The sequence below is a fragment of the Crassostrea angulata genome, chromosome 8 (genome assembly GCF_025612915.1).
Source record: "Crassostrea angulata isolate pt1a10 chromosome 8, ASM2561291v2, whole genome shotgun sequence".
Classification (NCBI taxonomy): domain Eukaryota; kingdom Metazoa; phylum Mollusca; class Bivalvia; order Ostreida; family Ostreidae; genus Magallana; species Magallana angulata.
This window is the reverse complement of record NC_069118.1, coordinates 47545385-47569298: the sequence shown is the minus strand read 5'-3', so window position 1 is coordinate 47569298 and position 23914 is coordinate 47545385. Positions and strand designations below refer to the sequence as shown.

Below are 23914 nucleotides of genomic sequence, written 5' to 3'. Positions count from 1 at the left end.
GTTCAATTAAGTGCTGCAAGGATAGTTACTGTGTTACCCATTTTAGTATCTACAGAATCTCTCTACACAGAAACTGGCTGGGAACCTCTTGTCAGTCGACATAATAAAACTAAATTAATAACTATGTTTAAAATTCATACAAATCAAGTACCTGTGTTGTAGTGAGTATTTGAGCAACATTATTCCTCCTGTAACCAAAAACGTTTCAAAATATATCACACAAGTAATAGTGAAAATTATATTGGTCCAATCAGCAGATTAGAGTTTTATAAAAAAAATCTTTTGTACCCGACACTGTTCAAAAATTGAATTCACTCAATTTAGTAGTTATTGAAGCAATGTCTCTCAACATTTTCAAGATAAATATTACTGAAAATATTCCTTAACCTCCGAAATATTTTTCATTCGGTAAACGCACTATCAATATTTTGCATGCCAAATTGAGACACGGTTGTATTTTGAATTATGATCTTTACAGAACAAACATTATTGAATTGTATTTGTTGTCAAAAGGAGGATGTTTATTATCTTTTCTTTGTGTGCAAGAATTATGTAAATGCTAAAAACAATCTATTTGACCTACTTTTTCATAGGTTTGAAGAAACAATCTTAATTAATTCACCTTTGCTTCTTTGGGATAGTGACAATTTTTCTTATAATACAAACTGCTTTATTTTTTCAGCAGTTCAAAACTTTATTAAAGAGTCTGGAAGATTTAATAACTAATTTTTCTTGTTTATGCTATTTCATACTGTATGTCAACACTAATATTATATTTGCAAATACTTTGTATATGCATATTTATGAATATTACCATTATAAAGTTAATAACTATAAGTAACATGTAATATCAAAATGATAATTGTGTATATTGTATGTATTATCAATAGGAGAGGAACATGTATGTTGTAAGAACTTGTTTCCAATCCTTTTGTGTAATTACATAATAAAGTATGTTCAAATCCGTTTTCATGATCTTCCCGATATTAAAATATTTAATACAAAATAAACAACAATATCTGCATTCATTTATAATTTTTTTCTTGCATGGTCAAGTTGTGTCAACTCATTGAACAAAAAACTCTGACATTTTGGGGATTTTAGGCAGTAAAAGCAAACTTTCAATGGAAAATATACGACCAATGCAAGAATACTCACGATTTTCACGAGTTCGTCTTATATTCGTTTGCAGGTGTGGAGGACTCTAAGGTCAGTTGTATAAAGTACTTTTGCACCACATTGCATTTCTCATGCGCTTTCTTTTTTTTTTTTCACATAAGTGGGATTTTTATTTATTTGGCATACATCGAGAAAATCCCGCATTTGGGGGAGTTTTTTTTAAATACTGAAACGGGGAATAGTTCCCGTTTAGCGTACTCATTCCTCAATGCGGTAAGTGTGCCCAACCTGTTTAACCCATTCTGATAGGGTGCCAAAGATTTATACACATTTGGCCCATCGTTTGGCGTAATTTATAACAAAATTCATGTTATGTATAAAATTACGACGACAGATGAAGGATCTAGGATCCTTAAATTTTCATTGATTATCTTTCAGATGTTTGATATATTAAAAGGGCATGGTCACGATTTTGGTCAAAAATTATTTTTGCCGATTTTATTGTTAACAATGCTTCAGTAAGGCATTGTAAATAAGCAGCTACACTTTAAGTGTCATTTGTTGAGTCATAAGCGAGTTACAGAGCTTACAATTCTTTGCTATGTAAATAAAGTTTTTGTTTACATTTTGAAAGTTGAAAAGAAAATGCCAGTTTTAGACCTAAAATGAATGTTTTAAACGTTAGGAACTGTTTGTTTATGCTCAGAATGAATAAGCAAATAGATATATCAGGTTGAAAAAGATTTTTAGTCGTATATTGAACATATGTAAACAAAAACAGGACACGAGCTTTGTTTACATGACAAAAACTTGTGTGCACTGTATCTTGCTTATAACTTTACAACCGACTGTAAAATTTTGGGTAATCATTACAAATGCATTCCTAAAGCATTGCAAATAACAAAAACAGAAAATAAATTTTGACCAAAATCGTGACCATGCCCCTTTCAGGCCTTGTAAAGTATGTATTAATTTTGACAATGTATATCGGCTGTTAACATGTACATCTGTTTATTCTGAGGTTAAAAAACATATACAGAGGTGGCCAACTTTCACACCTTGCCGTGGTCATGGATGAAGGAAAATAAAAATGTGTGTACTTTCTACGACATAAAAAATAAATGCATGGTTTTAAACATCAACCATATTACTGCATACTAGTGGTTCTAATCAAGTATAAAGTATTTGAACATGAGAGAAGAGATAAAGGTTTCAATATAAGTGGAAAGTATTATGATAGTTTCGTTACCATCAACATAAAAAATGCACCGTACGGCCAATGACCATTTGATCTTTTTCACCAATGGCATTCAATATCAACGAGAGAGAGAGAGAGAGAGAGAGAGAGAGAGAGAGAGAGAGAGAGTGTGTGTTCGGTGAGCGTAGCCTCGTCTTATTGTAAATATTATAAATGAGAACAATTTTGTAAATTCGACGTTATTAGTTTATGTTTGCACATGCATGGTGTAGATTAATACCCGTGGGATAATTTGGCGGTTTGAAATTACCAATGTTGGAACATTCAAATGTTTGAAAGTGATGAAATATTGAAAAATGCTTTAATTTGTAGTGTCTATTAAAATGTCTGCTTTCTGATTTAAAAAAACTTGATATACACTAGTTTAGAATTATTAATTGAAATCCATGAATATTTATCAATAAATATGTTTTGCTTAAACATGATTATTTAATTGTTTAAAAAAACATTACTTTTAATCGACTTTAATTACATTTCGGAAGAATTCTTGTATTGTCAATGACTCATAACTCATGGTTATTTTGTAATCGCTAAAATAAGATCATAGTAAATCATACTGCCTTTAAATCAGTATGCATGTAAGTATATGGTATACGTTTATCATTTGTGTGTGTGTATATATATATATATATATATATATATATATATATATATATATATATATATATATATATATATATATATATATCATAGTCAATCATATTGCCTTTAAATCAGTATGCATGTAAGTATATGGTATACGTTTATCATTTGTGTATATATATATATATATATATATATATATATATATATATATATATATATATATATATATATATATATATATATATATATATATATATATATATTCCTTTTTGGCAATATTCGATTGTTTTTACATACCCCTTTCCGTTTATCAACTTTTGTAACGTAGCATTAGGTGTGTTGTCGTTCGATTTTATCTCGAGGGTGGGATCCTTATTACTTTTTCGACCAGTAGCTTTTCATACACTAGCTTATCATATTCGAAGTAAATGTTTTACGCACTACGCACTTTAGGAACAAGGGTATTTTCCCCAAAACACTGACATGGTATTTGATATGAAATGAAAAGTTTTAAATGACATTTGGTGATAACGGAAAATGCCCAAAATCATTGGATTATAAAAATAATCATTTTTCACTAGTAATGAGAATGAAATAAGCAATTCAGTTTTTATAGAACGTCAGAATATAAATGACTGTATACACATAATAAAAAAGCATCTTAATAAAGTAATGAATATAACTTATTAAGAACATTACATATTCTATATTAACCATTTAAGATGATGTTTTTATAAATGTTACAAAGCACATTTTCTTTAAATTTCATTACAGACGAGCTTACATATAGATCAAGACTCTAAGAGCACTACACATAAAGTATATAAGCAGAATCGGATGACATTGCCCGGTATCTTGTGCCTCTTGATTATTCTTAATTGAACAACCCTTTACTTTCGAGATATTAATCTAAAAATTAATATAAGTAAGACTTACTATTTCATACTCTAAATCGTCATTTTCTTCTCTCTGAAAAAAAAAAAATAAGTCTTAATATTGCCTCTCGGGATAAATATCTATTTTCTGTTATAATTTTGAATATTTTTTGTAGCCGTGATGCAACAGCACTTCAGTTTAGTAAAATAAGGTATCTGCTTCATGATAGCCCAACTTTTAATGAATTTAGATATATGAACGATACGTATTTGTTCAATACACTTTATACGTAGACGTAGTTTTTTTTTTAATTAAATATCAGTATATTAAAGGGGCATGGTCACGATTTTGGTCAAATCCTATTTTTCTGTTTTTATCATAAACAATGCTTTTGGTATGCATTTTTAATGATCAAATGAATTTTTATAGTCAATCAATGAGTTATAAGCAAGATACAGGGCTCAAAACTCTTTGTAATGTAAACAAGGCTCGTGCCCTGTTTTTGTTTACATTTGTTAAATATATCAGTAAACATCTTTTTGAAACTGATTTGTCTATCTTCTTATTCATTTTATGCATAAACAAACAGTCCCTGACTTTTAACACAATTTTTTGGTCTAAAACTGTAAGTTCCACTTCAACATTCAAAATGTAAACATTTGTTTACAGAGCAAAGAATTGTAAGCTCTGTAACTCGCTTATATCATAACTCAACAAATGACACTCAAATTTTGGTTGCATATTAAAAATGCCTTACTGAAGCATTGTAAACATTTAAATCGGAGAAACAATATTTGACCAAAATGGTGACCATTCCCCTTTAAAGCATATAGAGAACTATAAAATATTATGTACTATATTAATCTATTACATACTTAGTAATAAATACAGTTTTTGTGCATATGTGATACAGATGGCATCATAAAACTCGTATCAGCCTCCGAGACTAATACAGGTTATTAGCTATAGTGCTGATATGGATCCGTATTACATCCCTTGCAGAACTCCTCTCCTTTTTTCGTTTTAGCATTTGTAATTGTTTACAGACGAAAAATAAAATATTTGTTGCATCAACATCTGTAAGTGCAGTTGAAAACTTTAAATGCTAGCAAATATTTTGGAGCAGTTAATTTTTTACATCTGAGGAAATTCAGGTTCTTTACCTTCATGTTTGTTAAAACATTAAGATCACATATTTATTCAATAAATGTACATACTATTTTCAAATAATATTTAAAATCAGTTTGGTCAAGTTGATGTTTTTTTTATCACTAAGTATGTAATAAATATAATAATAGATACTGTGGTTTCATTAATTTTCGTGGGTATCAATTTTCCTGGATTTTCTTAAAAACACAGTTTCAAGGATACGTAATTTCGTGGCCAATGATCCTATCAATACAAAATGTTTGTTGAGATTGCATTTCAATGAACATTTAATTTCGTGGATTAACTTTAAAACAACGAAATCCACGAAAATTAGTATTCAACGAATATTGATGAAACCACAGTTCCCTTTTTCCATATCACAGCCTGTATCAATCCTCGACCAATAGCATCCTTCGGACCTTCGGTCCTCGGGCTGATATTGGAGTTTCGGGCTGATACAGGCTGTGATATGGAAAAGGGTATGTGTTATTCTCTATATAACAATATTTCCTATGGTTATTGCCTACATGGATTTATATATATGGAACGTATTGATACAGTTGATTTATTCGTGTTGACTTTGTAGCGTTGTGACAGCGGTTGATGAGCATGATGTAGCACATGAGTGGATCCGATAGGCCACGCCACACCATAATCAGCTCTAGGACTACAGCCACAGAAATAGTGATCCAGGTGGACTTGTGAATGTCGTTTTGGAACCGCCAGCTCAGGCGTCCGTATCAAGATATCGATGGTTGAGCTTAGTGGAACATTATAGTTATAGGACTAGAAGATAAGACGTGTTCTTGGCAACATAAATAATATAAACGTTACCGTCTAAGTGTGTTTGACAATTCTACACAACTGTCTATTATTTGTCAAGAAGAATTGTTTGGGGGAGTTGGGAGGGTGGGGGGGGGGGGAGATTTGAGCATTTAGTTTTTGATCGAGAATGAGTGTGTGAGTGAGGGTAAAAGTAAGTGATAATTTTAAAATATTTTCTATGGAATTATTCTCTTGTAAATAATTCATCAATTACAAATCAACACATTACGTATTATGTTTGTTTCTGTTAACTCAAACTCACAATTATTAAGCCATGTAGCAATAATGGAGGCAGTGCTGGGCCAATTTATGTTGGAAGGCGAGATTTTTTTAATATTCAATTATAAAAAAGAAAATTTAAGCGAAACGAACTGAACGCAAACTTTTGATGTTTTAGGTTAGATAATTTTAGATAAAATTTTGCTCTCTCTCTCTCTCTCTCTCTCTCTCTCTCTCTCTCTCTCTCTCTATTTATAGCTCGTTCACGAAGGTTAATAATTTATAATTGAGAGAAACGTGACCAAGACAATTGCAAACATAACAATATATTGAGATCATACCAATTACTGGAAGATCACGCATTTGATCTCCTTTTTTGTGTTTTAACAAAATGCTCTCGCAACTGGTTTACATTTTTAGCATTTCTAAAACAAACGGATCCATTTACATGTACTATTTTCTTATCCAAATTTAAAAACAGAAAACCTATCGGGTTAGCTAGAAACGGTTGCAATTTATCATGTATTGTATGTAACATGTTTGTAAAACCTTCAATACGTTATGATAAAGAAATATAACTCTTGTTGATTAAAGAAATTTTTGTTTCAAACCTAAACAACAAAGTGCTAATCTGAACTAAAAAGCAACGCTTTATCATGTTTTGTAATATGAATTGGCAATGTATATAACTATACATTATTTTCATATACATGTGCAGTTAATATTTTTAATTTTATGGTGCGATGGTAAAATTTTGCTGTTTCAATTCACTATGTCTATTTTTCTTCATATCATGATCATACAAGTTATTAATTTTTGTGATCGGCTTCAGCCCATCACTGTTGTGTCCATATGAGGCATCCGGCAAATGCTTCCACGTGCGCACACATTCTGCTTGCATAAGTAGTTCTTATGAAAACTTGAAGTTTAGTTTAGTATTTATATAACAATTTACTCAGTTTTATTTCAATTCATTTACCTTAAAAGATGCAAACATACATCAAATACAGTTCGGCCTGATAATTCAAGAATGCACATTTTGTCTCACGCGTCAGAATTTCGATCGAAAGATTCATTCAGTAATGCAGTTGACCTCGATGAACTGACCTCAACCATAAGAAGATGCTCCATGAACTGACCTCGATCTATTGATGTTGCATAATAGTAGCTGGGAAGACAGCTTGATTTATTAACAAGGTTACGTTATAATGCGATCTCAAAAGTTATGATGGCATTCAATGTTTTTCAGTCGCATTAAATTATTTTAATACAACTCTTTCTTTGTTTACGTGTTAATGCTCTTTGAAGAACCCTACTCAGTATTCTGAAGAGGAAGATACATTTACATTTAACAATTACGTTAAAAATATAAAACTTTATAGACGGAGTTTACGAACGGCTTTCCGCAAATTTATTTTAAAATTAAATTTGTTGATGGTTTATAATGATGACATTATAGTGTACAGATTCAACATATTCTTTATTTTGTAAAAATACAGCACTTTTTTTAATTATTTTACATCAAACTGATCATATTAATTGCTTCTAGCTATCAATATATCATTATTACCGATCATTCCTTTAAAAGGAATACTTGTTGAAAAATCCAACAGCGTTTCATTACCTGTACTTCACGTTTGCTTTATTTGAATCTATTGATACTGACTTTCATAAAAATATTTATGAAACTTTTAAAAAAATATATGGTAAAATTTCTAGCAGAGGGATATTATATCTTAAATAACCACCAATAATCGTATTTTATAACATATGAGCTGGAAACGGTTGTCTATGACAGCACAGGAAGTATCTCTACTATTTATATTAATTAACTGAAAAGTGACTGAAATGTAACTGAATGTTGATGAAATGTAACCGAAAGATGACTGAATTGCATAGTTCTGCCATTTAGTCATCTTTCCAGATCTTTCAGTTAACATTCAGTTCCCTGAATCATCAATCTGTGCTGGCAATCACACAATAGTCACATTTCTTTAGAAAAAAAAAATATTTAGAATTTTACAACAAAAGTGTAGTATGCATCATCTTGTATGCATATTCTTATCAAATAATCACCGTTATTTTGATAATGAATCTAATTTTAATGAAAACAGAACCCACAAACGATTTTATTAAGGTCTTCCGTTTCCAACGGAAGACCTTATAGTTTTCGTACTGTCTTCTTGTTATTGCTTTCTTTCTCTTTCACTATTATTAAGGTCTTCCGTTTCCAACGGAATACCTTCTTGTTATTGCTTTGTTTCTTTTTCACTATTATTATTATTGTTTTTTTTTTCTGTCACGTTTTCTCAAAAATGCTTCAGCCGATTTTCATGAAACTTTCATATCTTATTCATGACAAAATTTGTAAGAACATTACACGAGCTTTTTTTGGTATTTACTTCCGGTACCGAGATATTAAAGATTTTACGTTTTTGCTTGTTCACGATTTTTATCAAAAAGTATTTAAGATAGAACCTTCAAATTTTCAGAGATGGTAGAGAGTGAACAACCGCAGTGCCCTTTGCAATCCGAACGTCTGCCGTCACTTCCGGTCGTCACCGAAAGGAAATGAAAAACCTTCATTTTTCATTTTTTTAAACTTGAATTTTATTTATGTTTTTATTCGATAGAGACGCCTAAAACACTTCAGAATACGAAGTTTTAATATCGATCAAAGCATTCCTGGGATTTTGAGCTCAAAAGTTCTGAAGCGAGAGTCTGCGTAGCTTAGTCGTTAGAGTGTTGGACCCGATTATTTTTTCTTCCCTAATTTTGTTTTCTTTAACGATTTTATCTTTAAAATGGTGGTTTTTATTGTTTTCCGTTTTGTTTTTATCATAAATAAAAAAAATAACAGCTTTTTTAGTTCTAATATAGTTCTCGTTTCTGTCAGCAGTTTGCTTAATTCAGACGCTCGTCGCATCGCCGGCATCAAAGACATGCCGCCGAAGCGCCCCTGCAGGTCGACCGCATTAGAGTTCACTGGGTCGCTTTGCCGGCATCAAAGAAATGCCGCCATCTCCATGATTGTATGCACACAAAATTTAGCAATGCACCAACGATATTCTACATGGCTTTAAAAGGAGGACTGATGATTATTTATTCACATAATTATATAGATACACGCATGCATGTATACATGCGTTTATTGACATATGTTGCTTATATATTGATATCCTGAACACTATAACACACTATGAAATCTCTCTCTCTCTCTCTTACTCTGACAACCGGGTGACTGCGATACTGTGTGAAAACTGACCTCCGGTGTATCTGTGTTTGGGTCTATGTATAAACAGATGTAAACACTGATCGTTGAAATACACTGTTAAAACAAAGAGTCTGATTATTCACTTTTGATTTATTAAAATCATTACGGCAGGGTGGATTGGGATTATAATCACTTACAATCAGTCTTATAAAGTTTATATTTATTTACAAAAGTCTACAAACATGTACATGTTCGCCCTAAAGCGGGATTAGTGATTAAGTATCGGGGTAAAAAATTCATAAATTTCCTGTTATTAACTGATTGTTTAACACTGGTCGTTTAGAAATAACACTGGGGTATTGAGTGGATTCGGGAAAAGAGGGGATAATTAACTATGCTACATTTGTTAGATGTATTATTTTCCGACTTTGCAGAATTTTTTTATCACACAGTGTTAGTCGGCAAAGATAAACTTGAGACAAAAAGAAAAATACTCGATGTATCAAAGAAGCAGATAGAAAAATTAACAATTTCTTTACCGAATCGATTTTTATTAACTCATCTCTCTCTCTCTCTCTTTCTCTCTTCTCTCTCTCTCATTATAGCTAGATAAACAATGAATGTGCATATCCGTATAAATTAGCCTAGCGAAAACTTTTATCTGGGTATAATATATGTATTAATTTATTAAATCGGAATTTGAATTAATTATTCTCCCTTGGGAATAAAGTTTAAACCCCGTTTCAAAATCGCCCCCACTTGGTTTCAGACTTTTGACGAGTCATCGGACAATATGCTTTGCCCTGCGTATAATCTCTCTCGGATGGGGATCCGATTACTGTTGATGAAATAAAATCACTATTATTGATGAAATAAAATGTTTTTCTATTAACATATATAGCAAATTAAAAATGCTAAGGTGGATTGAAAATACGCTTCTTATAACAACAGTTTCAATCCAGTGTTTTCTCAGACGTCCGCGTCAATTTGTTCCCGCCCATTTCAAACGTTTTGACCTGTTGCATTCTTCTCCATGTACCTTACGTTAATGTTATACATATATTAGAAGAAAAGTAAATATCAAAGAAAAAATCATAAATAAGATTCTGAGATTTTTTAAATCAATGGTACAATGGCTTATACAGCGCTTATACATGGTTCTAACATATGTATTTAGTTTAGAAATTGTGTAATATGTGATATTTAGAATTTAATATTCTACGTTTAATATAGAAGTCACCGACCACCCCCCCCCCCCCCCAATTCATAAAATCATTTAGTTTTTCTGGCCCGATTTTACTTGATCTTTGATCTTGGGCCTTTAATTTCAACTAAGTACCAATTTAGATTACTGTACTAATTACCAGACCCATTCGTTCATTATTAACAGAGTTATGAAGTTTTTGGCATTTGAGTTTCAATTGTCGTGTTCATCATGCATTGTAAAAAAAAATTCTAACTCCCAAGCCCTTCGCTCAATCCTAATGAAAATTCTTGAAAATAAACCTCGGACCCCATTCTTATTGTCTGTCAAATATGCAGCGGATTGAACAATTAAGACAAAATTCCTGAGATTAAACGGCGCTTATTGCCTAAACGTGGAAATGAAATTTACACACTGTACACGCACCGACCCCCCCTTCCTATTCACAAAATTATTTAGTTTTTTCTGGCCTAATTTTACTGGACCTTTCATCTTGAACCTTTATTTTCAACCGAGTTCAATTCTAGATTACTGTACTAATGACCAGACCTATTCGTTCCTTTTTAAGAGAGTTATGAATTTTTGGGCATTTGAGTTTCGATTGGCGTGCTTGACATATACTGTAGAAAAAAATTCTAACTCCCGAGCCCCTCACTCAATCCTAATGAAATTTTATGTAAATGTACCTCGGACCCCATTCTTATTGTCTGCCAAATATGCACCGGATTGAACAATTAAGAAGAAATTCCTGAGATCAAACGGCGAGTATAGCCTGTACGGGGACTTAAAATTTACACAGTACAAGTTGTGTAAGCAGCCGCGTAATATTTCTGTTGTATGTATATTTTTTGTTTTCCGTTTAGTCTGTATCTACGATAGTGTGTGAACTACTTATGAATGTTAGAACTGTGGCAATTACTGTCATCAAATTTTTACGTGTTACTGATTTCGTTATTTCTACATTTATAACGATTTTATCAATCCTGCTGAATTAAAACAGTCAAACATAAAAGTAAACGGCACGAAAATAAAATTCTCAACATCGAAATACATGGGTAAAATGCATCAGTCATTGTTTTAGGACTTCCCCAAATTGTTTTTACCGAATCCGAGATCCAGACCTCAAAATTCTATTTTCGATTTATTTACGACGAAAATCAAGCTCGGGTCTTTTCATCCCCCTCCAGACACAAACACGCATCAATATTTCAAATGACCTCACACTGTTACCAAACCTAAATAGTCAGACATCTTACACGTTGTTTTTCATCTCATACAAAAACTCAGCTCTTCTCCCGGGCGGAAACGCCCCAAATTCAAACACAAATTCGGGAATTATTTTGCGTCAGCCATGTTTTGAGACACCTGCAAAGGCTGTGTGTTCTAATCTCGCCGGAACCAAGATTTGTTCTTTCTATCTATTTCTTTCTCTCCTTTTTATTTAATTTTCTAACTAAACTATTCAACATAAAAGGGTTGTTGGACTGTAGTACAAGTTGAAAAACACTCTTCAATTAAGATTTAGACAAAAACAGTCTTTTATTATTAGGGTCTTCCGTCTTTAGCGGAAGACCCTTCTATTCTTATTGTTATTAGGGTCTTCCGTTTACAAAGGAAGACCCTCTTTTTTTTAATTCGGTTTCTTTTTATTACAGGTTATTAGACCTGTTATTAATTCAAAAGACCTCTTATTTAATATGAAATAAAATGGGACTGGTCCTTCAAATTTGGGATCCTACAGGGTGGATAATCCTTCATCCATCGCTCTTTTAGATCACATCTGCATTTCCTGATATGTTTCGTTAATGAAAATAAAAGACAAGGTCATTTCCTCTTCTAAAAATCGGACGGAAGACCTCCTCGTTGCTCGCAACGAGATCGTGTCTAGTTATTATTGGTTTTTTTCTGTCACGTTCTCTCAAAAAATGCCCATTTTCATGAAACCTTCAAATCTTATTTATGACAGTACATGTATTTGTAAGAAAATTACACGAGCTTTTTTTGGTCGTCACTTCCGGTACCGAGATAATAATTTTTTTTACGTTTTTGCTTGTTCACGATTTTTCTCAAAACGTATTTAAAATAGAACCTTCAAATTATCAGAGATGGTAGGAAATGAACGGCCGCAGTGCCCTTCGCCTATCCGAACGTCCGCCGTCACTTCCGGTCGTCACCAGAATGAAATGAAAAACCAATTTTTTAAACTTGAATTTTATTCAATAGAGACGCTTGAAACACTTCAGAATATGAAATTCGTTTTAAAATCGATCCAAGAATATCCGAAATTTTGAGCTCAAAAGTTCTGAAGCGAGAGTCCGCGTAGCTCAGTCGTTAGAGTGTTAGACTTGTGCCCAGGTGACCCGGGTTCCGTCTGCGAGGGCCGGTTTTTTCCCCCTAATTTTGTTTTGTTTAACGATTATATCTTTAAAATGATGGTTTTTATTGTTTTTCCGTTTTATTTTTATCATAAATAAAATAAATAACAGTTTTTTTAGTACACATTTAGAGCTCGTTTCTAAAAGCAGTTTGCATAATTCAGACGCTTATCATAACGGAAATTCTATAGAAATTGGTTAAAGTACACGCGGCTATGTTAAGGCTGTCCGAAGCTAAATATATATCGAAAAATGATACTATTTTAATTATCGAAAAATGCTTTAACCGAGTGAGTTTCTTTAAACTTTTATTACATAAGTTAACAGTGGCATCCAACACTATATTTGATGTATTTTTGTGACGTCATATATTTTTCTTAAGCACGTGACGGGTGCAGTCTAACACGGTAAATAATCTATAAAAATCGCATCGCCACAAATGAATAATGACATTAAATCAAAAATATTTTTATGAAAAATCCTTCGATAAGTAATGTATTTTGCAGTTCTTGCTGGGGGTTCATATAAATATTTCGTTTATTTCAAATATTGTCAAAACATTTCGCACCGCCATCGAAATTAGGCACATATTTACCTTTAAGGCTCGATTTACACAAAATCGGGTCAATCGATAGGTTTCCCCCAGCAAGATTCAAAGTGGTACTTATTTTCTCTCCCGATTTCACGTAAAATATACTAAGATTGTTTTTATCTTTCACTTGTGCCAAGCCCTTATTTATATGCACATACATATCACCATTCATTAGATTACACGTAGCATGGGGAGTCTCAAAACCATTAGTTTATGAATAGTTATTTACATATTACGAAGCTTTAAAACTGTTGATTTTTTTATACTCCATATCGGTGATATTGAATTTAGTATCACTAGTATTTACAACAGTGTCTATGTAAAGGAATGAAGCAGTTTTATTATGCACAATGAATATCACTTATTACGTTACGATACATTCCCTAAGAACGATCGAAAGGAATGCAGATCGTGACGTCAAAGTTAACTATGACGTCATATCTTATGAAGTACAGACAAGTGACTTTCTACATATCGCTGTGAAATTAATCGGGCAGCCTTAACATAGCCGCGCATGTGTTAGATAGATAGCGTATGTTTATTTATGTTCATGGAGAAATATGTTATTAAGTCCAGTGATGAGCCTGTCGACGCCGGGTCAGAAATCAACTAATATTTTATTTTCAGAGATTTTTGTAATAAATATTAATGTTGATAAATTTCATTGTAATTAATATTGATATTTATTGTTAAAATGTCATATTAAATTAATAAAAGAGTAGTCATCTGGAAGCTGTCTTTCTGCCTCCTCTTTTATACAGACTGGGACTCGGGCTACTCCCCATGTAGAGGAGGAGACATTCTGGAAAACCCTTGGCTAGGGCACCCGCCAAGTGTGGGGATGTCGGAACAAAGATCTCAAGGATCTAAATAAATTAAATATCATAACAGTCCATATAAACCCAAGTCGAATTTTATAAAATAGACTGGAGGAATTATGATATAGAAATGGACGTTATGATATAGTGGTGGAATCCGGGTTTCCAACTTGTCCTAGCCATCAACGACCCAACGAACACGATCGGGCCACGAACGTAGAGCAACACCGCCTCCACAACATTGTCTGATCATTCCCAGGACGCAAACGACGCCCGGAAGCCTTTTCAAACACCCGGGACCGAAGCGATTCCCTGGACGTAATCAACGCCTACAGCATATTAACGCGGCCGGATACATCGCTCCGGACGCACTCCAAGTCCCAGACATTAAAAACGCACTGGAGAACCTCCCTCGCATCAGCTAGGAATATGTATCTATGAAAACTATGAACAGTGCAAACAGCAGGTAGAAACTCTTTTTGTCTACCTTTTAAAATGTCTTCAATTATCAAATTAGAAAAATTTAATGGAGATGGTACTCAAGATGTCAAAGCATGGTTACAAAGTTTTACGCAGTGGGCCAAACTTCATGATTTACCTGATTCCAAGAAGGTTAACGCGTTTCCGTTTTATTTAGAAAGTCATGCCAAAGTATGGTATGATTCCTTACCGTATGAACATAAAAATAACCCAACGTTACTAACATCTCTTTTTCAGGAAAGATTTAGAGAATAAAAAAATTATTTGGATTTGTCAATTTTACAATTGAAACAAGATAAAACAGAACCTGTTGAAGATTTTTTGACAAGACTTATTAAGAAAGGAACTATTAACAATATTCCAGACAATATTTTACTTTTGGTTGCAATGAATGGTTTAAGATCTGAGATAAGAACGTATGTTGTTACCCAAAATCCTAATTCAATTAAACAATTGAGGAAAATTGCTATTTAAGCTGAAAATTTTTAACCAAGTCAGAGTACAACGTTGGAAAATTACGAACATTTGTTAACACAAATTCAAAATTTAAAAGAGAATATCAAAACACAATTAGAAAGTTATTGATCTAAAATGTTTTGAATCCCAAGACCAAAATCAAGCTCAATATTTTGCATCGCAATATTGTGAAGAATTGCCACCGGTAGAAAATCACAGGGTTAGATTTCAACAAACACCTAATTATATGCCAATACGTCACAATCTTAGAGTGAATCGTCGCATCGCCGGCATCAAAGACATGCCGCTGAAGCGCCCCTGCTGTACGACCGCATTAGAGTTCACTGGGTATCTTTGCCGGCATCAAAGAAATGCCGCCATCTCCATGACTGTATGCACAACAACATTTAGCAATGTACCCGCGTTATTCTTCATGGCTTTAAAAGGAGGACAGATTAGTATTTATTTACATAATAATATAGATGTACACGTATGCATGTATATATGCGTTTATTGACATATCTTACTTATATATTGAACACTATAAAACACTATGAAATCTCTCTCTCTCTCTCTCTCTCTCTCTCTCTCTCTCTCTCTCTCTCTCTCTGACGACCGGGTGACTGCGATACGGTGTGAAAACTGATCACCCGTGTATCTGTGTTTGGACCTAGTTATTAACAGAAGTAAACACCGATCGTTGAAATACACTGTTAAAACAAAGAGTCTGATTATTATACCCGCACTTTCTAAAGAAAGTTCGGGTATATTGTTGTTACCCTGTTCCGTCCGTCCGTCCGTCTGTCCGTCCGTCCGTCCGTCTGTCACGTTTTACTTTTTCAAACTGCTCTTACATCTTATAAACCAGCAAACTGAACTCTTGGAGTTTGATATGGGTTATCATGTTGTTTTGTAAAAAGGTTTTAAAAAATTCTGTTAGTCCTGGGGGTCAAATAATTGGTAAAAAATGACGTTTTTTCACAAAAAACTATCTTCCTCGAACTCCTACATTTTCAACAGTAGACAAATCATCTTTTGGAATATGTTTTAGGGTATCCTAAGGATGCGCAATAAGGTTTCGGAATTTTCAATTTTGTCCTGGGGGTCATTTATTGGCTAAAAAATGACGTTTTTTTTTTTTGTTTTGTTTTTTTTTCAAAAAACTGGTTTCAAAAACGTCATTTTTTTTTGCAGTAGCCAAATGATCTTCTAGAATATGATTGGGGGTGTCATATTGAGGCGTGATCAGGTTCCAGAATTTTTGTTTTTACTAAGGGGATCAGTGGGCAACAAAAAATGACGTTTTTTGGCAAAAAAAAAATATGGTTCCCAGAACTCCTCTTATAACTTTTGGAGTAGCTTCGTCATCTCTAGGGATATAATTGGGGCTGTCCTATAGATGTGCAATAAGGTTTTAAAAATTTAAATTTCATCCAGGGAGTCAAATAGTAGCAGAAAATTGACGTTTACACTAAAAAAACAAACATTGATCCAAGAGCTCCTCTTATGATTTAATGGATAGACAATCATATCTTGGGATATGATAGGGACTGTTCTATAGATGTGCAGTAAGGTTTTCAAAATTTAAATTTCATCCAGGGAGTCAAAAAGTAGCAGAAAATTGACGTTTATCACTTCAAAAAAAACATAGATCCTAGAACTCCTTTTATGATTTAATGGATAGACACATCATATCTTGGGATATGATAGGAATTGTTCCATAGATGTGCATTACGGTTTTAAAAAATTAAATTTAACCCTAAGGCCCATTACCTACCGGTACATACCTTTTGATGCCCTTTAAGGATCAAGAATATATATGGTTAAGGGGTGGGGATCTCAACCGTTTTCGAGATATTCGTGCACTTTCTGTTCAAGGGGGGTCATGACCACCCCCGGGGCCCATGACCTACAAACCGTTTGATGCCCCTTGACACAAGGGACAAGAATATATATGGTTTAAGGGTGGGGATCTCAACTGTTTTGAAGATATTAAGGGACTTGCTGTTTGAGGGGGTCAGGACCACCCACAGGGCCCATGACCTACATAACATTTGATGCTCCTTGACATCAGAAACATAAATATATATATGGTTAAGGGGTCATGATTATAACAGTTTCTGAGATAAATGGTAATTTCAAATTCCTGGGGGTGGGGATGACCCCAGGGGTCAGATCTAATAAATCCTATATATTGCCAGTAACAGCAAATATATGATTATGAAAACCCTATATTATTATCTTTGTCTGTTTTCAAGTTACCATTAACAATAGAGTCTACGATTCTCCCTACAAGGTTCAATTGTTAGACCCCACACCCTTTTGACACCCCCTCCCCCAAAAAGTGGTTGTCTAACCCAAAATGAGAAAAATCAAACCAGGGTGCACAACTAGATATGCAGGCCTATCATATCCTAGAGTTTTGTCCAATTTCAGCCATCTCTGAGAAACAAGTTCAGAGCAGGAAAGAAGAAAAAGAAGATGAAGAATAATAATACATGTATTAAGAACCGTACAAAAACAATAAGTCTCCAAATTTCATTCGGGAGACTTCATAATAAAGATTAAATAGAGATAGGATCATCAAACATCAATAATTTAAAGATAATTGACAATTTCTGATTCTAACGGGGTCAGGATGACCCCTTAGGGTCATGACTTACATGCCATAATGATCTGATGCGCCTGCATGACCTAAGCAGGAATAATATCTTTGGATTAAAGTGGGGATCTCAATGGTTTTTATGATTTTTAATGATTTCAGGAAGAGCACTTGGGATCATGACCTACACACCATCTTAAATGCCTTGAACAAATAAACAATAATATAATATGTACATGATATATGATTCAATTTAAGAACCCAGATATAGATCAATCATCTGTTTTGTAATACTTTCTATGTATATATACATGTACATGTATTAGTTTGTGTTTTGTTCTATACTATTCATGTTCATGACTGTAGTATGGCTTAGTCTTATTTTAAATTACATTAAAAATTGTCAAATATATGACTTGGAACCCCCACTCCCAAACAAACTCAAATATAAATTGTTCTCCCTCCCCCCTCCCTTGTCAAATGATCTATTAAAATCAAAATATAATTTGGGTGTCTAAAAACTTTTATAAACTGGTAAAAAATGTTATTCTTAAAAAAATTATATTACACCTTGCATAATTGACAAATGATCTATTGAGATATGATCAGAGGTCATATTTCTACCTTGGAATCAATAAGTAGTATTCATTGACAAGTTAAAATTAATAACAATAAATGATTCAAATTATAAATGTTTATACTCCACATTCACCCCCCCCCCCCCCTCAATCTAACCTGGTTATAAAGATTCAGTCTTCTTAATACATTCTTACATGTGGACAGTAGCAAATTTTAAATCATTTCTTGATTGCTTTTTCTCTCGTGATTCACATTAACATTTTGGAAATTGCTTAATTCAAATTTTAAGATTTATAAACAAAATGTTATATGCATCACTTCCATGTGTATTCGCCTATTTGGGGCAATTGTAAAGTCTCCTAAACAAAGCAGTGACATCAATAGGCTAGGATTTACCCACATGGATCAAACACTACTGTACAACATATGAATAAGATAAAATACATTATTATTTCTAGTTCTAAAATGTCAGGGTGTCTCAAAGGGTGCATAATCTACATACAATTTTACGCGCAATGACACAAAGAGCAAAAAAAAATTATATGGTTTAGGGATGAGGATCTCAGATCTCAGAAGTTAACAAAATATACAGTGTATCATATCATTTCCTATTTCATAAAGGCGGAGGGGGGGGGGGGGGAGGGGGTTAAAGACAACACCTGGGGGCCATTAATGTACTTTGCACCATTTGATGCATCATAATGACATTAGAAGATATTTTGTATTTTCCTATTTCGTGGGGTCAGAACAGTCCCATAAGGTCATGACCTACATTGTATTTGATGCATTATAATACATTAAGAAAGAAATACTCCTTCCTTCCTCTTATAACTCATATAAAAATGATAAGTGTCTACACCTACTTACATGTACTACACAAATTTAATAAGAAATTGTTTATACAGGGTCAATATGGGGTCAACTCAATAGTGCATGCAGTCTGACAAATGAAAAAAATAACTTTTGCAACTAAAATGACAGAAACTTTACAAATGCGATAGGATAGATAACGATGATAAGCTTATGTAAATATTAAAAGATGATGATACAGTATGCTGTCAAAGGAAGATCACATTTAGAAAGTGAAAGTAGAATATTTAACATATATATGTATGCTGGCATCTCATTATATTGTGCTACTGCTACTACATGTATTATGCTTACGTAAATTGGTCAACATCATAGTGATAATCCAATTAAAACACAATAATGAATTCCTTTAGCTGATCTTAACTAATCCATTTCTGCATACGGAAAACACAGACATGTGTGTATGGGTGTTGCTAAAACGCGGAACGGAAAACGGAACGGAAAGCGGAACGGAATGGAAAATATCATCACGTTTATCGCTAAAAAAGGGTATAGACTGGCCAGAAACGATTTACTTTGTATCTTTTATTTATATCTAATGAATGATTATCAACATGATGTTATCTTATTAATATTCATATGAATGTCTATCAATTATAGCATTGTATTCATTCGGCTTTAGTTGAGTACGGAAACGGAAAAATCAAATGTATACGAATTGTGAAACATTTACATGATTAAACGAGCAAATTAGCTATACATTTTTACTTATTTTTCTAATATGGTATTGCTGGCATGTCAGCGTAACGAACGCAGTTCGTGAAAGCGTTTTATGCGTGTTTTGAGTATTTTTATATTTCAAATATGATGTACATGTATATACTTACATCAAAATTGAATTTTCGGTGTTCTAGATGATCTTTTATCATACAGACGATACAGTATCATTGAGATAGAAGAAGAAAAAACCGGAGGACTGACGACATTAACAATTAAAATACAGTAAACATTTAAATACCCGGTCATTTGTGAAACTAGTAATTTGTGAAACTAGTATTTTTAGCAATGCAATTTTGTTTACGTTTGCAATATTAAGCAGTTGTTTATTCCAGAAGCTATAATTATACATATGATCCGAATAGAGAGCTCTAGACGTTGCCTGGTTTGATTTTCCGATTATATATTGGGACTATCATGGGACTATAGTCTGTCGATCCCAAAATATTCATGCAGCACATTTGGACGATTGATAATGGAAAATGTTGACATCTTTTCTCCATTTGGAAGTCACTCAAAAGACCTTGCACAATTTTTCAACACTATCATCCGGGTCTGTTGAAATGCAAAACCCCGTAGACTTCTTTATTTTTAGCCGTGTATTTATACAAGCTGATAAGCTGGAGAGGACGTTTTAAAGAAAGAATAATGAGAATGTTAAATGCTTCTAAAAGAGAATTGCTTGAACCCTTGGGTATATATAAATATACAGCAAAAAGTGAATCGAAGATATTTTGGGACAGAATATAGTGGTCAATGCATGTACTGTTAATTTTGAGGAAATAAATATTCTTGAATAAATAATCTAATATTGCTAATCTTTCAAAAAAATTAAAAAGGTACATAAAGTATATCGTTTTAGTATGATTAACAAATCTATGAAGTAAATAACATTAGATAAGATTTTTCGTTCTCCCTTCCGTTCCGCTTTCCGTTCAGTTTTCCGTTCCGCGGTTTTAGCAACACCCATGCATATATACACGTGAACCCATCTAATCTGTAGCATGCATGTATTTTTATGACCTATTCTTCAAATCCACTTGCACTATTTTATTAGGTAAATAACAGCTTTAAGGTGGTGCAGGACACCTGCATATTGCGATGTACATGTACACTTTCTATTGAGATAAACAATAAAGTATATTAAATATTGATTAAATATTTACCTCCCAAATAATGTTACCTAACATTGAAGCGCAATGGGTTTGAGCGTTGACATGTCTGTAAGAGCATTGGGGTCCAAGGTGTATTTTTGGTAATTTTACAATTGATATAAATGAATTTTCATGGGGAGGGGGGGGGGGTCTGGACCCCTCACTCCCACCCCTTCTCTAAATCTGTGCACACGATGATGTTCATGTAGGCACACAGAAGCAAATCTAAAACCGGCAACCGCCACGGGGAGGGGGCATATTTTAATTTTTAATTTTGTTTGTAATAATTACGCGGGGGTGTTAAGGAAGCATATGGGCAATTTGCCGTCTTATTTTGACTGTTGTATTCAAAATCGTGAAATTAAGTAATTATTTTGAATAAGATCAAAAACTTAGTATTATCCTTTAAAATAGATGTCAGTGCAATAAAATCGGGTAGTACATCACTGCCACATTGGTGCATTATCACGTGACAACTATAAATAGCTTACGTATATTCCTTAACATAAAATGAGATAGAACAACACTACCCCGCGGTTTCCAAAATAAAATAAACATACCACGTGAAGGCAAAACATCTCAATTTAATCAAAACCGCTGCTAGAATCCTATGGTTTTCCTTATTAAAAAGTTATTCATCCGGTTCTCGTAAAACCTTCCCAACTTTTATAAAGTTTGCACGGAAAACGGCAAATTGCATTTAAACAACACACAACATGGGATTCTAGCAGCACTTTTCAATTTAAGCATTGATCAAACTAACGATACGTATAAAATTTCAAGTTCAACATACACGGGGTAGTGTTGTTCTAGTTGGATTTTTATATCGTAAACAACGACAGAGGAAAGCCTGGCCGAGAAATAAAAGCAAATTTACATACCTTTTAGCGAATGATTGATAAAACTAACATCTCCCCCAGCATCCTTATGTTCAATTCTCACTAAATCACACTATAATACTTAATTAGAGTTCTTAGATTAGTTATATTTTGAATATGTTTACAATGCGTTCCGATCAAATTCACACGACATTCAACTTTTAGTCATGACGTCATCAATGTGTAAATCTACGTAATACAAACTAATTTCTGGCAAAAATTGTCTTTGAGTATTTTTTATTTGTTTTTGTCTACGTTTTGTTGCTTATATATTTGAATATGTACATAATAACTAAGATTTGTGATTTCACGGAATTACATGTAACTCAGATTCCATATGCTTCCTTAACACCCCCGCGTATGTAGACCATTATATTTCTATGACTTATACTTTCTATGACATAAAATGTTAAGATTATTGATTAACTGAAAATTCACTGCAAACAGTTCTACCCCAAATTGCACATAAAGTGCTGCTCATGTCACGATGTGTATTATCATATGGGAAGGGATCTCATCCTTCAGTTATGCAAAGTATAAATTTTAATTGTATTACCAGAGCTTGCATATAGCCTTCATTTTTAATTAAACTGGTACAAAACAGTGTTATTTAGGGGCAAACACATGATGCGGGTATTACTGTCTAATGACAGCATCTAGCTCACTTTTGATTTAAAAAAAATCGTTACGGCAGGGTGGATTGGGATTATAATCATTTACAATCAGTCTTATAAAGTTTATATTTACATGTATTTACAAAAGTCTACAAACATGTACATGTTCACCCAAAAGCGGGTTTAGTGATAGAGCAGCGGGGTCAAAAATTCATAAATTTCCTATCTTATTAACCGATTGCTTAACACTGATCGTTTAGACATAACACTGGGGTATCGAGATGATTCGGGAAAAGAGGGGATAATTAACCATGCTACTTTTGTTAGATGTATGTTATTTTATTTTCCGACTTAACAGATTTTTTCAACACACAGTGTTAGTCGGCAAAGATAAACTTGAGACAAAAAGAAAAATAATCGATGCATCAAAGAAGCAGATAAAAAAAATTCCAATTTCTTTACCGAATCGATTTTTGAATAACTCATCTCTCTCTCTCTCTCTCTCTCTCTCTCTCTCTCTCTCTCTCTCTCTCTCTCTCTCTCTCTCTCTCTCGTGCTAAAATTTGAGGCCGGCCCCGAGTCATTAAGTCGTTGTGTCAGCAGTATATTTACAATGCGTGTACATAGTCTTTAATTATTTTTATCTTGTTCTTGTGAGAGTGTGAAATAGGAAACCATATTTACAGGGAACTGCTGGCCCAATAAAAACAGGGCATTACTGGTCTGAGTAACTGACGCCATAAAAAACTTTTGAATCAATCAGTGTATAGCTAGATAAACAATGAACGTGCACATCCGTATAAATTAGCCTAGCGAAAATTGTTATATGAGTATAATATATGTGTTTATTTATTAAATCGGAATTTGATTTAATAATTCTCCCCTGGGAATAAACCCTGCTTTAAAATCGCCCCCACTTGGTTTCAGACTTTTGATAAGTCATCGGACAATATGCTTTGCCCTGCGTATAATCTCTCTCGGATGGGTATCCGATTATTATTGAATAAATAAAATGACTATTATTGATGAAATAATGTTTTTTTAACTATAATAGCAAGTTAAAAATGCTAAGGTGGATTGAAAATACGCTTCTTATAACAACAGTTTCAATCCAGTGTTTTCTCAGACGTCCGCGTCAATTTTTTCCCGCCCATTTCAAATGTTTTCACTGTAACAGGTGACGTGAGCTGTATATTTCCAATCTTGTCAGTTAATGTTCTGCAATCTTTGTTTTGTATCCTTGCTGGTGAGGGAGATGTGTTTTTATATGTTTATGACCGCCAGTTTACAAAATTAACATATTAATTATATGAAATTCATGCACTTTTTA

The 23914-nt window shown here is 33.2% G+C and overlaps 1 protein-coding gene across 1 annotated transcript in view; it reads right to left on the bottom strand.

The window, feature by feature from the left end:
- Positions 1-23914, bottom strand: part of LOC128158264 (uncharacterized) — a 107217-nt gene that overhangs the window by 48555 nt on the left and 34748 nt on the right. Inside the window, exon 4 of the mRNA XM_052821025.1 lies at positions 3899-3931. Coding sequence (XP_052676985.1) covers positions 3899-3931 — 33 coding nt within the window. The remainder of the gene's footprint in view (positions 1-3898; positions 3932-23914) is intronic.